The sequence below is a fragment of the Phlebotomus papatasi genome, chromosome 2 (assembly GCF_024763615.1).
Source record: "Phlebotomus papatasi isolate M1 chromosome 2, Ppap_2.1, whole genome shotgun sequence".
In the NCBI taxonomy this organism is placed as follows: Eukaryota; Metazoa; Arthropoda; class Insecta; order Diptera; family Psychodidae; genus Phlebotomus; species Phlebotomus papatasi.
Genome location: NC_077223.1, coordinates 81,539,374 through 81,553,018, shown reverse-complemented (window position 1 = coordinate 81,553,018; position 13,645 = coordinate 81,539,374). Strand labels below are relative to the sequence as shown.

The 13,645-nt window shown below is 31.9% G+C and overlaps 1 protein-coding gene across 1 annotated transcript; it reads right to left on the bottom strand.

The window, feature by feature from the left end:
* Window positions 1-2,422: 2,422 nt before the first annotated feature.
* Window positions 2,423-13,430, bottom strand: LOC129804661 (U-scoloptoxin(01)-Cw1a). The gene is made up of 3 exons (XM_055852190.1): window positions 13,028-13,430; window positions 8,281-8,475; window positions 2,423-3,074 (listed from the first exon to the last, which is right to left on the bottom strand). Exons 1-3 carry the CDS (start codon window positions 13,094-13,096, stop codon window positions 2,967-2,969), a joined length of 372 nt encoding a protein of 123 aa, XP_055708165.1. The 5' UTR covers window positions 13,097-13,430; the 3' UTR covers window positions 2,423-2,966.
* Window positions 13,431-13,645: the final 215 nt, after the last annotated feature.

The following is a 13,645-nucleotide window of genomic DNA, read 5'->3' as shown; positions in this document are numbered from 1 at the left end:
AAAGTGTATATAATGTTTAAGAATCTAAATTAACTTACGATGATCAAGTGCTTTGTGTATTTCGCAATCCTCAAATTAAGAAAACATGTAAGTTTATCAATTAATAATTTCATATAAAAACAGAATTAGGATATACAAGTATCAAATCTTTCAATTCAGACTTTAAAAATTCAGTGATTCTGTTTGCTGTTTAGAATTTGAAATAAATGGCTTCAGGATTTGGGAGCGATTATACAACTTTTTAAGTAACAAAAACTCTGTAAATGGTCTTCTAAAAATTAACATTAAGTTACTTTAATTATATTATTAAGCATTTTTAATTTTAAAACAAACAATCTTTTAAAGCGTGATAGTTTTGGGGGTTTTGGGTTATGGAAGAGCGAAAATTATAGAATAAAAGGGATGGCAAAGCGTCCGAGGCTTTGCGAACTGCTCGAACTCCCGAGAAAGAGCTCTGCCTTATATACCTTTTCGCAAGTTTGTCCGATATATAGAAAATTATTGTCGAAATAAATTTGTCTATAAATCACCAGAAAACCATCTTGAAGTTGAAAATTGTTCAAGAAGAGGGTTTCAAAAACTCATTCATTAACCTTTTAATTAATTAATTGAACAAATCGGGTGAAAATTAAACTTTCACCTTCAATAATTCCAGATGGTGATTTTTCCGGTGATAGGTGTCTAAGGACGAAATGTTCAGCTGGACTACCTCCAAAACATATCCAAAAATGAGCGAAATCGTCGGGGCCAATTTTTTGCAAAATTAGAAAAACCTCATTTTCGACCTATTTTTGGGGGATAGGGGACGCATGAAAGGGAGGGGAAAACTAAAGAGGTTGGGTTCGAGATAACGTCATTTGAGGAGGGGTCATCGAAGACCGGAAATTGATATCTCTTACCGTTTGAATTTTATATGGGTCAAAAGGTCAAAAGACTGAAAAAGTGCAAAAAACAGTATTTTTTTAAAAAAACCAATTACCGCTACTTTTCCGATCCATGACCGATTATGAACGATGCAGTCGGGTTCAAAATTTCAAGAGCTTTCAAAAAAGTCCAAATTTGTCCAAATCCGTTAAGGCCTCTACACATTGGGAGCAATTTTTGTCAAAAATTGCATTTTTGACAGAATTTTGACGTTTGTGCCTACAGCACTGCAGCCAATTTCCTTCAAAAAAGCAATTTTTGACGAAAATTGTGCTCAATGTGTAGACACCTTTAAAGATTAGGCCCTCCAGGTCGGTTGACCTTTGACCTTGATTAATTGAAGATGGCGGATTTTCCGGTGATAGGTGTCTACGGACGAAATGTTCAGCTGGACTACCTTCAAAACATTTCCAAAAATGAACGAAATCGCCAGGGCCAATTTTTTGCACAGTCAAAAAAACATGTTTTTGGTGGGGATAGAAGGGGTGGGGGTAATTTAGGTAAGTTAGTTCGATAGAGAATGTTGACTTGTGGGGGGTCATCGAAGACCGGAAGTCAATATCTCTTACCGTTTGGCAGCCAGGATGAAAAAACACGATTGTTAAGACTGCTCTCTCTTGGAGTTTGAGCAGTTAAAATTATTTTTTATTTTTTTTTTATACTTTTACTGTTCGAACTTCAGAAAGAAAGCAATACAGTAGATAAGTAATTTTTTTACCTATAAGTAATTTCTTACCGAAAATCAAAGTCCCAGATCCGGCCTGTGTGCATGTCGAGTGACGTATGGCCTCTGTAGTCCTCTGCAGTTAAAACTAACTACAACTAACTCTAAATACAGGGAATTCCGCTTTCAAAGAAATTCTCGGGACCGAAAAAATCCCACAAATTCACTCCAATCAATGACACAGAAAAATTGCATACCCACAGGAGAGGTCTTTGTAATAAGTTACGAAAACGCTGTGATGTGTGTATTTTCAGCGCCAACGGTTTTTCTTAGAAGTGTATTTCAATTTTCTGCGACAAAAATAAATTGCATACATTTAGGGGCATTTAAAAACTTATTTTATAAATGAGCTCTCAATGGTAGACTATTCATATCAAATTCTTTCAATCCATTTTCACTGAAGCCGGAACTCCCTGTTGTAATCCATTTCCCTATTAAAAGAGCGTTTTTTTTGTGTTCTCAGCTTCTCAATTCTATTACTTTTAAGCCATTTTGGACGATATTTTGGGTGATTTATGAATTGGTTGAAATGAATTGTCATTGATTTGATTCTGAAATAACCAATAATGGTCCTTCTTGTTAAATTTTAATGTCTCAGAGGTAAAGCTACCAGTTATGCCACTTTCTTAGAAATTTTAAATCCTTTTTCATTCAGCAAGTTACTTTTTTGGGTTAGATTCAACATAACCTCACTCCCTTAAATAGCCTACCCCTTTTGGTCAAATTAAACAACAACTTACCATAGTCATAAATTATATCTCGAAAGTAAAACTATTTCTACTTTTATCACTATATTTTCACGATTTCTTTCATACAATTTTAAGAATATACAAATTACATTGTTCTCTTAATTTTTTTTGTTTTTAAATTAAATAATGCAGTAAAATTTAAAAATATACAATCAGGTTTGTGAATAAATATTTTTCTCTTTTGTAAGAAATTGATCCCAATTTCACTCCACCGTTTCAATGATTTCGTCCTCTTCCATTTCATAAATAATTTTATCCTTAATTGCTGATTTTGTTTTCTGCAAGAACTTTTGCTCCTCCAGATCATTTGAATTCACTCGATACTTCTGTCTTCCGCGAAATGGCTTTGTGGGCTTTGTAGTCGACGAGGTTGATGCCATCTCAATCGATTTTTCCTGTAAATTATTCTGCAATGGTAACTTCTGACTCGAACCACGAAGACTCTCTGATGAAGATTGCCGGAAATTTTGGATGAATGTCTTTGGAAAACTTCTTGGTATTGCGCTTTGCGACGTCAATTTTGCAGATTTCCTCTGTGAACCACCACCAGTGTCTCGGGAATCTCTGTATCATATCAAATTGCCCTCGGCATCTTTGTACAATTCCTCATTGTTGGTGTAGAGTTGTTCAGAAGCTGGACAGTCCACACTTGTCCACCAATCACAGACTCGGAAAGCCTGGAAAAAAATTAAACGTTTATTTTTAAATTCAAAATTCTTTTCAAATACAAATTTAGGATTTAGGTAGTTTTCTTTGAGTTCTTTTCCCTTTAGCATTAATTGCTTTAATTATTCACACCCACAAAACCTTCTGGCTACCAAAGAATCTTTCTCAATAAAGATGTTAATGCTAATGCGATGGCTATCAAATAAACGTTTGGCGATTTTATCGTAGAAAATGACTGAAGAGTTTACGATCATTTTAATTTGAATTAATTGTTTCTTGTCTCTATGAGAATATTTTTTCTTCAATCACATAAAAAAAATATTAAGTGTCGGTTACTGGAGAGAATTATAAAACCACTTGTTGTGCGATTAATTCAACATTGATGCATAAAGCAAACTTCCATGCAAATGTCATTATTTATGTGAGAAACATTTTACTTTTGCTGATCTACTTTCTCACTTTAGATTAACTGGAAGGTTTCTAATTGAGATATGCGGACAAAATAATTTCTTCAAAGTTTTTTCTGTACTTATTACGATTGATATTTCAAGCTCAGTTGCGTTATAGAACCTAAATTTAAAGAATTCTTTTCCACATAAAAATTTTTAGTATAAAAGTTTGAGCACAAAGCTTTTTTGTATAAAAGCAAATTATATGTATTCAGTAAAAGCATTTAAGGATAGCAAATGATTATTATCGTATTTATTTCATCATTTTTTTAGTTTGTCATCCTTAAAAACATTATCTAAAGTCATGAATATATGATAAACCTACCCTATTTTCTTCTTCAAAATAAGAAAATCGTTCGAATAGTCCTGTTAAATCCTCAACTTCTGAATGAATTCATAATGAATTGCAGGATAAATTATAGAATAAGACTTGAACAAAGAAGCTTTTAATTAATTCTTCAAATCAGGAAACAAAATCTTTTACAATATTGCCTATCTAACTAAAATATTTTATATTCATGAATTTATCTACAATTTATAATAATCATTTAATGTTTAATCTATTCACTTCATTCTAATTTTTTGTAGAAAAAAAAAGAGATGATAAAGCGTTCACTTTCATTTTACATTCCACTTACTTTGCAAATTTAAGCAAATTGATTGAGAAATAGGTCCTCCAAAGTTGTTTAAATTTGATCTTGGAAAATTCAATATCAGAATATTTTTCGGTTATATATGGGTGTCTTGGATGAAATGTTCGCATGGACCACCCTCCAAAAAATACCCGATAATTGAAAAAAGGGGTGGCAAACATCCCAAGTTTTGAGAAATGCTCGAACTCGTGACTTAGATGCTATACCGCAAAAGTACTTTCGCATCATTCACCGTTTACCGGTTCTCAACCGATTTGAACCGATTTGTAAATCACTCGAAAGATTCCACAAAATTATTTTTATTATAACTACGATAAGCTATCTCTTGGCTTAAGTCGTAAGTGTGTCTAGGGCATAAGTTATGACAACTTCTGATCCAAACGGCGATATAGGGTAAAGTGCGTCACCTTCGGACGACTCAATCTTTAAACAACTTATTTTTTTCAACATGTTATTAATGAATTTGATCCATTATAAATTTGTTTAGCTAGTTCAGTGCCTCAAATTTCCTGAAAAAAAAATCATGGGTCAAATCCATTAAGAACACAGAAAAAATTGAGTTGTCCAAAGCTTAGGTCATCCGAAGTTAGCGTGCTTTCCCCTAATACTCTATTTTTGAGTTCCAGCAATAAAAACAATTAATTGAGAAAGTTTTAATTTCTTTAATAAATGAAATACTTTCAATGAAATTTTGTGACTCAAATGAAGAATTATATAATTTCTTATTTTAAATTTATAATAGTACAGCAGCAGATTTGTAATAAATAGTTTCTTAAGTGCATTCAAATAATTTTGTTTAATTAATGACTTATGCGAGAGTTCTTCTTTGAATATACGTAACTACTAACTCATAATTATCAAATTAAATCGAACAAAATGAAAATCATTTGTACTTGAATAAATTTTAATAGAGCTGATACCAAACACGAATTAGTGTTAAGTAATCAAGGTTCAAGGCCTTTGATTCTCCAATTTATTGAAAGCAGCTCTTGTGATTATGATAAAATCCGTTTATGCAAAATAAAAATTTACCGGTAACCCTAATTTGTAAACGAGCACTTTTATAAGGACTTTCATTAAGTTAGTCTTAAAAGAAATAAGTTTTTGTATGCAAATTATTTCATCAGTTAAAGGACTAAACTGTTAAACGAAAACTTTAAGATTAAACACATTTTCTAAAAGAGCAAAAGTGGGCTATTTCAGTAGGGAAATGCATATAATATAGGCATTTTTTGCCCTGAGAGTCTTATATTATAATAACACCTTGAATTTTCTTCTTAAATTCTGATTAATAAAATGAAAATTTTCAAGTTCAAATATCAAGGGCAATTTTCAACAACAGAAAAAAATATTTCGTCAAATTGTTCGTAAATGTTTGTGAATTCGTATTGGGGTCTCATGAAATGCTCGGAAATCGTATAACCCACACACAAGTTTGTAAAAGTTTGTACTTTTCCAAAATTGCTCGTAAGACAATTATTTGACAAGAATTTTTTTTTGTATTTTTACAAACATTTGTTAGTAAATGTATTTGTTAATAAATAAATTTTGTCATTTGTTCATAAATTTTTGACAAACAAATATGTAGGGGAAAGTTACCATGCTTGATACTGTAAAATGATGTTCAAGGTTTGGAATTTTTTTTCTAATTAACACACAAACCGAAGCGATTCTTCCAATATGACAAAAAAATGTCTCACTTATTAGGTTCATAATCCAACCTCAAATAGTTCCTGGAAATCCTTAGATTTTCCTCAAGAAGAAAATGGAAATTCAGTGGCGATTTTTATACAAGTTGGGTCCGGGGCCTTCCTGTATAATAATTGATTCGACAATTCGGAGGCCCATTTTCACTGCAAAAAATTCACCGGATACAAAAAATTGCACATCAATATTTAGACGGAACCCTAATCTATCTGCTTAAATCGTTTATATGACTGGTTATCAGTTTTAAAATCACTTTTATGTAATTTTTCTAAGCCATGTTTTTATGACATTAGGGCGCTAGCGAAAACCATTTTTTTCACTTTGAGTCCATGAAAATGTCATTCTGCAACCTTAAAAATCAGGCAACAGGGTTGACGATTATGTCAATTGTCGATAAAATTGGCGGATTGCAATAGGTGTAATTATGAAAGAATCACATCTAATGATATAGTTGCCACATTAAAATTATCATTCATGGACCCTTCTTAAAATATAGGATGGACACAAGTATTTATGAATTTGTTACCTCCCACAAAAACAGTGTCCACCAAGTAAAAATATTTTTACATAAATATTAGTACTGATGAACCCTCTATGTGCCTATGATAGTAGTTTTCCTGAACAGCGACATTAATTAAGAAAAAACTTATGAAATATCATGTATCGAAATTACAGTTTTGGGCCTATTTTTGATTTTTGCTTCCTGAAACTAGGAAAAAAGAGCTAGGATCCTAATTTTTTTAGGAAATGTGAGGCTTAGCACCAGCTATTGAAATATATTGCGATGAGTCATAACTATTGATTAACATAGTAAAAAAATAGTTATTATCAAGCTTGGATCATATCAAGCATGGGCACTTTCCCCTACGAACAAATATTACTAAGAATAAAAAATACTCATTAAAAAATACTCAAGCATTCAATGAATTCGTAGCAACAAATCCACAAATAAATGAAAGAAACTTTATTCAACACTTGATGATATCATCTTCCAATCAAACGCTAAATTAATAATATTAAAATTTAAAAATTTAATTAATTTTTATCACAACTCTGTAGCACTTCCATTTTTTTCGTCTTGTTAAGCATCTGATTGTATACTTTTAGTTCTAAACATATCTGTCTTTTTATATTAAAAATGTATAATATTGTATAATCCCAACTTGTTGCATTCAACCGGGGCATTAACTAAATAAATATTCTATTCTATTCTATTCTATTCTATTCTATTCTATTCTAAGTGATCATCCTACAAAGTTTGTGAAAAAGTACAAACTTTTACGAAATTTTTAATGGGTTTTACTAATATTTTGTAAGTCTCCAGTAGGAATTCACAAACAGTTATGAACAATTTTACGATATATTATATTAGTTAAAATATTTGTTACTAATTTCGATTACCTAAAACGTTTTAGATAATCATACATAAATTCAAATACATTGACGTTAAAGAACTAACAACCAACTGAAAGGTAAACAATAATATAGATTAGATTAAAATATTAACACTAAACTATTTATTACAAAACAGATTTTGAAGACTTTAATTTAATATGTAATTCTAATTAAATAACACACAGGGACTAGGGCATTTTAATGGATTTAGTTACCTATGAATTAAGTCCAGTCCAGTAGGGGTACTCTATAGCACATGACAATGTCATATGACAAATTTAGGTGTAAACTCGGGAACAGGAAAACATTATAGGGTAAAGTGGTACAAGTTGGACAATAATGGTACAATTTGGACAGAGTTTTTTTCTTGATAAATTTAGTACTTCATTTTTATTTGTATATTTTTAATGCTTTAGTTTTATAATTTGGTTCCTTGTGCTTAAAAACAAATTTAGTACTGTATTTATCAAGAAAAAAGCCGTGTCCAACTTGTACCGGCGAATTGTCCAACTTGTATTACTTTACCCTAGGCAATTATAGATCAGTCAGCATCAAATCGCTTCTGAAACGAGCTTTGTGAAGCTCTAAGTAATTGATGTCAATTGCATTTTCGAATAGTTTTCCCAGTTTTCCCGATTTTAGTACATAAATTTCTAAATTTATCATATGACATTATCTATGGTTACAGAATTTCCCCTACTGATCAAATAATTTTCATCACATATTGCGTTTGAAAAATGATCAGTACTTCACTACAACATTTTAGAACGTTAGAAGTTTGTCTTACTACCGCTAATGGCGCTAAAATAGTGTTTTTCCTCTTAAAGCGTATAAAGCCATTTGGTTTCATTAAAATTGCTTATAACGAAGTCTTCCTTTTGCCTAAAATTCATTAAATAGAAAGGTATCTAGACGATCTGTATAGTCCTAAATGTTAATTATATAACCTGGGAATTAATCAATAAATTCTATCTATCTATCTATCTGGGGGATGTCACACAAAATGTCCTTACTTGGTTAAAAACTGTTCCATTGGGACAGAGGAAGGCATAGTGTTGTCCTCCGTTTACACACCAATGCCACACTTGACATCGAGCCTCGATATCAGCGTAGTATCCGGGTATTCGGTTCTGGCACGAAAATGATAAGTCCTTAGGGATGGAATCATAAGCTGGATAGTCCACACCTTCCTCATATCCATCGATTTGCTACAAAAGACAAACAAATGCATTTTTCCTTCAATTTTTTGTTGTTCCTCAAGACATGAGACACGAGAGATAATTCGAAATGATCGTGATGAAGTGCACAATCTCACGCTAATTGGAATTAAACTCACTCCATCATTAAATGTGTGTCTTGGAGTAGGAACAAAAATAGTGGTAAATAATGTGAGAGAAGGGTTATTGAGACGATTTTCTGCGATGAATAATCAGAAACAATTGAAGTTGCACTTTTACTTTTTTTCCCTCTTCTTTGGGGCCCGGAAAACACAATTGGATGTGTTTGCGATCAAGAACACTTGCAATCATTTTTCACGCACACATCGTAAATCGCAATCTGGGCAAAATCTCAAATCTCACAATTGTGCCGATGAGGAAATCGACCACATGCGTAAATTTATTGTTACTTTTTTTCTTTTTATTAATTTTGTTAGTCAATATCGGAAAAATCAACACACCCTCTTGCATGCAACATTGATCATGGATGTTCAACTGAAGTGCAAAATTTGAATATAAATTGAACTTTTGGCAGAGATTTCATTTTCAGATAGCAGAGTTTTATAGTAAGGGGCAAATAAGTTCTTAAAGCGAAGCACACTTATCCTTTAAGAGTTACCAGTAAGCAAAGAAAATTACAATCGCTTCTAAAATAATATTTGGAAGGTTCTAACCATAAAGATAAGACATTTTTTTTTTAAATAAGGCTGATGTTCTTTTATATAAAATATGATTTTTTCTAATAAAGTTTAATTTAATACTAGTTTTACAAACCTTTTTTTTTCAGAGTAGGAAATATTCCTAAGTTTTATGGTGCCTGTCTTGGATGACTAAACAAATTGTCATAGTTCCTTCTTTCTCATAAATTTCTCAGCCTTTATCATATTTTTTTCGTCTAAAATATTGCGATCTCTAGAAAACATTTTTCACGTTTTTTTATCGTTTTTGGTAGTATTATCATTAAGGTGTATCTAAAAGTTTTTGTTATTTAAAATCCTTATGCAGCAAAATTTCCCTTTAAGTTTTATTACTCGACTAGAAATATTACGTTCGATTTCTAAATTTGTTATACTAATGTAGCCCTATTAAAAAAAATTCTAATACATAAGCTCACAATTGGATTAATTTATTTTAGGGCATAGTCTCTCTATTTCCAACGATTATGAGCATAATTTTAAACAAATGGATAATATATATTTCTTTTAAGTACATGACTGTTCTCATGTGTATAATAAACTTTTCTTTTTGTTGGTTTTCATCACGATTATTTAGTACTTTTGGAAAACGACGAGAACTTGGCAAAACAGTGGTGAAAGGAACTAACGCAAAGCAAAGTCGGTTATGCAGAAGCACATAAGAGCAGATTTCATATTTGGAGTAGCACCATAATTCGCGTAATTTTGTCATTAGCAACATTCAAAAAATTTTTGTTTCTATTAAACAATTTCGTTAAATATCACAAGTTTTTTTTATTAACTGTAAAGCTGTTATGTAGAATTTTTGTGTCATCTAATATAATTTTTAAATTATGAATTTGCTTATCTGTTTTTCAGAACATATTAGTTTAAAAATGCTTTTCTTTATTATGATTTTTTCCACTTCTTTTGTCTCGTATGGGAGACCGGGGTAGAATTAGCCACCAAATGAGATTTTTAATTGCGTATAATTTGTACAAAGAAATGTTTGTATGAGACTGATAAATATTTCAATGAATAGGAAGGGAAGTATATATTTAGAATAAAGAGTGGTTTTTTTGAATATTCCTTCGCTGGCATCCTATAAAATACCACTATGTAATACTACACGTGGCTAACTGCCCCGGTCTCCCATAATATCCAAAATTTAATATTTTACTGTTTATTGTTTTCTGTGTTATTGTTTTATTTTTTCGTGTTATCTCTTTATTTACACAGCTTTGTGAAAAATCTAAACATTTTTCAAAAATTTTCTTTTTTATTTGCATTTTTAAGAAAAAAAAGAAGTAAAAATATTAAATATTTTTCCTCGATGATTTTTAACTGGGGAAACTAGAGAAGTAGTTAACATAGGGTAGTTATAAACACTGATTTTTATGTCTATGGGGAAATAGGTCACCTCTGAATATGGGCACCTCTGAAACTGGGCTTTTCCTCTTATTTTTAAATGAATGTAAACCTTATCATAAAGCGATTTAGTTTCACATTTGGTTTGTGGATCTAAATTATATCATGGTTAGGTTCAGTTCGATAGCCTCAGTGGATCAGTGTATAGAGTAGTGGTTCTATGACTTTGAGGTCTCGGGTTCAAAGCTGAGCAGCAGCAGAAAAAAGATTTCTCGTGCCATATCGGTTTTGAATTCGTCCAGTGAAAGAATGAATAGTAATGCCAAATCAATGGTGCATATTAGCAAAAAAGTGAATCGCTTAAACAATAGAGGCTGGTACGAGAACGAGTTTCGGCATGAAAGTGGTCGATGCTAATATTCACTATCACTGATCCAAACACACACCGAGATGGGCTGCTATGATATAATAGCGGCAATATGTGTGAGACAGCCGCACACAGATATGTGATATGGAGCGGCTACCCGTATCGATCGGGGAATAAGATAGAATAGGAGTGGGGAAAGGATAAGGGATCCAATTGTGGCCTGGATGCATCGGTAATCCGAAATGGAGAACTAACCCCAGGCAAAATCTTATCTTATCTTAGGTTCAGATCCATTTCAACGTAGGAGAAAAAGTCAAATTTCAAAAGTGCACCATTTCAAATGTGCTCAACTTTCCTCCTACACTACTTGGACTTATGTCAACCATTTCTGCAATGGAAAAGGATTCATATAGGTCTCATTCTCTGATATCTAATATTTAATTTTAAAAGAAAAATGCAGTATTTACAACAAATAATAATAATGCTGGCACAACATTCTATGAATGGACAAGGCCTTCCCACAAGGGATTTCTAGACATGCATTATTATTTTTTCTTGTACGGAATGAGGTTGTCAGTCCCATGCCCGTGGAATCAAGTGCAGTGAAGCTCACTGGATGCAATCCGAATACCTTTAACGCCAGGAAAATTCCTAGTGACCTAAAGGGGATTCGAACCCGGTAACTTGACCCTACCATTTTATAATTTAGATCTACAAACCAATTCTAATGCAAAATTATATCACAGTAAGGCTCAGTTTCATTTAAATAAAATATGAGTTAGAAGTCCTATTTCAAAAGGTGCCCCACTTCTCCCTAGCAAAATAATATTTGCCAGTGTTATTATTACAATATTTATTATAAAAAATTATTTATATCGCTCATTCAATATTTCAAAGGCACAATTCCTGTCTACAAGTTTACTTTCACGGGAATAGTTTTAAAATTTATAAAACTCTTTTTCTTAGGAAAATGTGTAAAAAATCATGCTGTTTTACCTAATGTAACTCGTTGCTGGACTTGTACCACTGCAATATAGATTTAGTGACTTTTAGTCTACAAACTTTACAGCAATTTGAATAGTGTATTATTAATTTTTGAAGAAAGTAGATAAATTAAACTATAAACAAATTAGATATTCATAGCAATGGCTAAATTATGAAAATTTATTTTTTTACTAACTCTTTAACGTTTTTCGTAAATGTATGATTTTAGTATGTGATGAATTCATTGAAGTAATATATCATTTTGAGTTTATTAAAATACTTCTATTGAGAAACTATCAATTTGAGCTAGTGTGTCAGTTTTTAGTCTGATAATCCCATATGTAAGCATCTAGAACTAAAATTTAAAGAGCTTTTTAACAAAATGTTGGTAGTTTTTCTGGTCAGAATAGAATATTTTGCTTACACCGATTTCGGATCAATACTGCAGGGTAAAATTAACATTTCCGGAACGTTATTTTAACTTTTTTGGATTTCTCTCAGTGCAAATGCATTTGAAGAAGAACTTGCACTCCCCTTTGGCTTTAGATAGGATTTCTAGAAGCTGCATCTCCTCTTACTTAAAAAGTATTGACTTCTATACTATCTCTCTCAAAAAGTATATAGAACCTTGGGAAGGTAATAGCATCGTGAGAAATCCTTAACATGTGCGCTAGAAATGTGTATTTTAATTGATCGGAGATGAACTTCAATTAAATGCATAAAATGTAAATAAACTCCAACGCTCGAACATCACGCAATATTTTCAAGATTTTAATCATTACGGAGGCGGCGGATTTTTTCTGCAGGAAGATGACTAAAGGCGGCTTATTTTTTTCTTCGCAACAATGTCTCATTGATAATGAGGAACATGTAATTATTTTTGTTTTGTAAACATATTTTTGACATTTGATGAAGAGGAGTGTGAACTCTAGTTGTCTTGCGCACTTTTATGCGGAGTTTTTTTTTTTAATATGTACCATAAGAATTGTCACAGAATAATTTTTGGTTTTAAACATGTTTTTGACATTTCAATGAGAGTGAACGCCATCTAGTTGCAGTTGTCTCGCTCATCATACGTAGTTTCGAATATGTTTACAAAACTGAAGCAGTTGTGCGAATGCTAAAACATGTCAATATAATAAATACAAACCGCATTAATTGTGATATCCAAGAGAAGTAATCCATAGAGTGTCGCACATATTCCAATTATTTTCCACATCACTAAAACAGTTTTCTTCTATGTATTTTATAGTTTTTCTAATTACAATGAAAATTTGTTAAAACTAGAGCGGTAAAACTTGAGTGGTAAATGAAGGGAAAATTTTCACTAGATCAAAACTCTTTCTCTAATTTTACTATCGCAAATTTTCTCACTATCTTTGTACACAAAAGAGATTATATAGGTGGAAAAAAAAACTATATTAATTTTCACTCTCTACTCATCGCATCAATCTCACTGATTTATTGTTCTCACAATTTGTGAGATTGAGGGCCAATGCTTGTGTTTTTCCAAAGACGTTTTAGCGCGCACAGATCTTTCGTGAATGAGGCAAACAATCAAGTGTGATCTCCCATTTATATCCACGTGCATTTCCCCCCATTTTTTTTGGAGGAGAATGATGCAAAATTTGCCGGGAAAAGCATTTGGAGAAGGGATTGCAACTTCTCAGCTACGAAACCCTCCCTGACACTTCGTGAAGAAAATTTTTCCATGGAAAAGTCACGCGGAGTGGGTGGAAAAACAAACCAATTTAATTTCCATAGAAAA

What these genes read in the sequence shown, in the direction of transcription:
- LOC129804661 (XM_055852190.1), bottom strand. Translation starts at nt 13,096, where the DNA reads ATGTGGAAAATAATTGGAATATGTGCGACACTCTATGGATTACTTCTC. An exon ending in TGGATATCACAATTAATGCG is followed by an intron (nt 8,476 to 13,027) that starts GTTTGTATTTAT and finishes TGTCTTTTGTAG; the next exon opens with CAAATCGATGGATATGAGGA. An exon ending in ATGGAACAGTTTTTAACCAA is followed by an intron (nt 3,075 to 8,280) that starts GTAAGGACATTT and finishes ATTTTTTTCCAG; the next exon opens with GCTTTCCGAGTCTGTGATTG.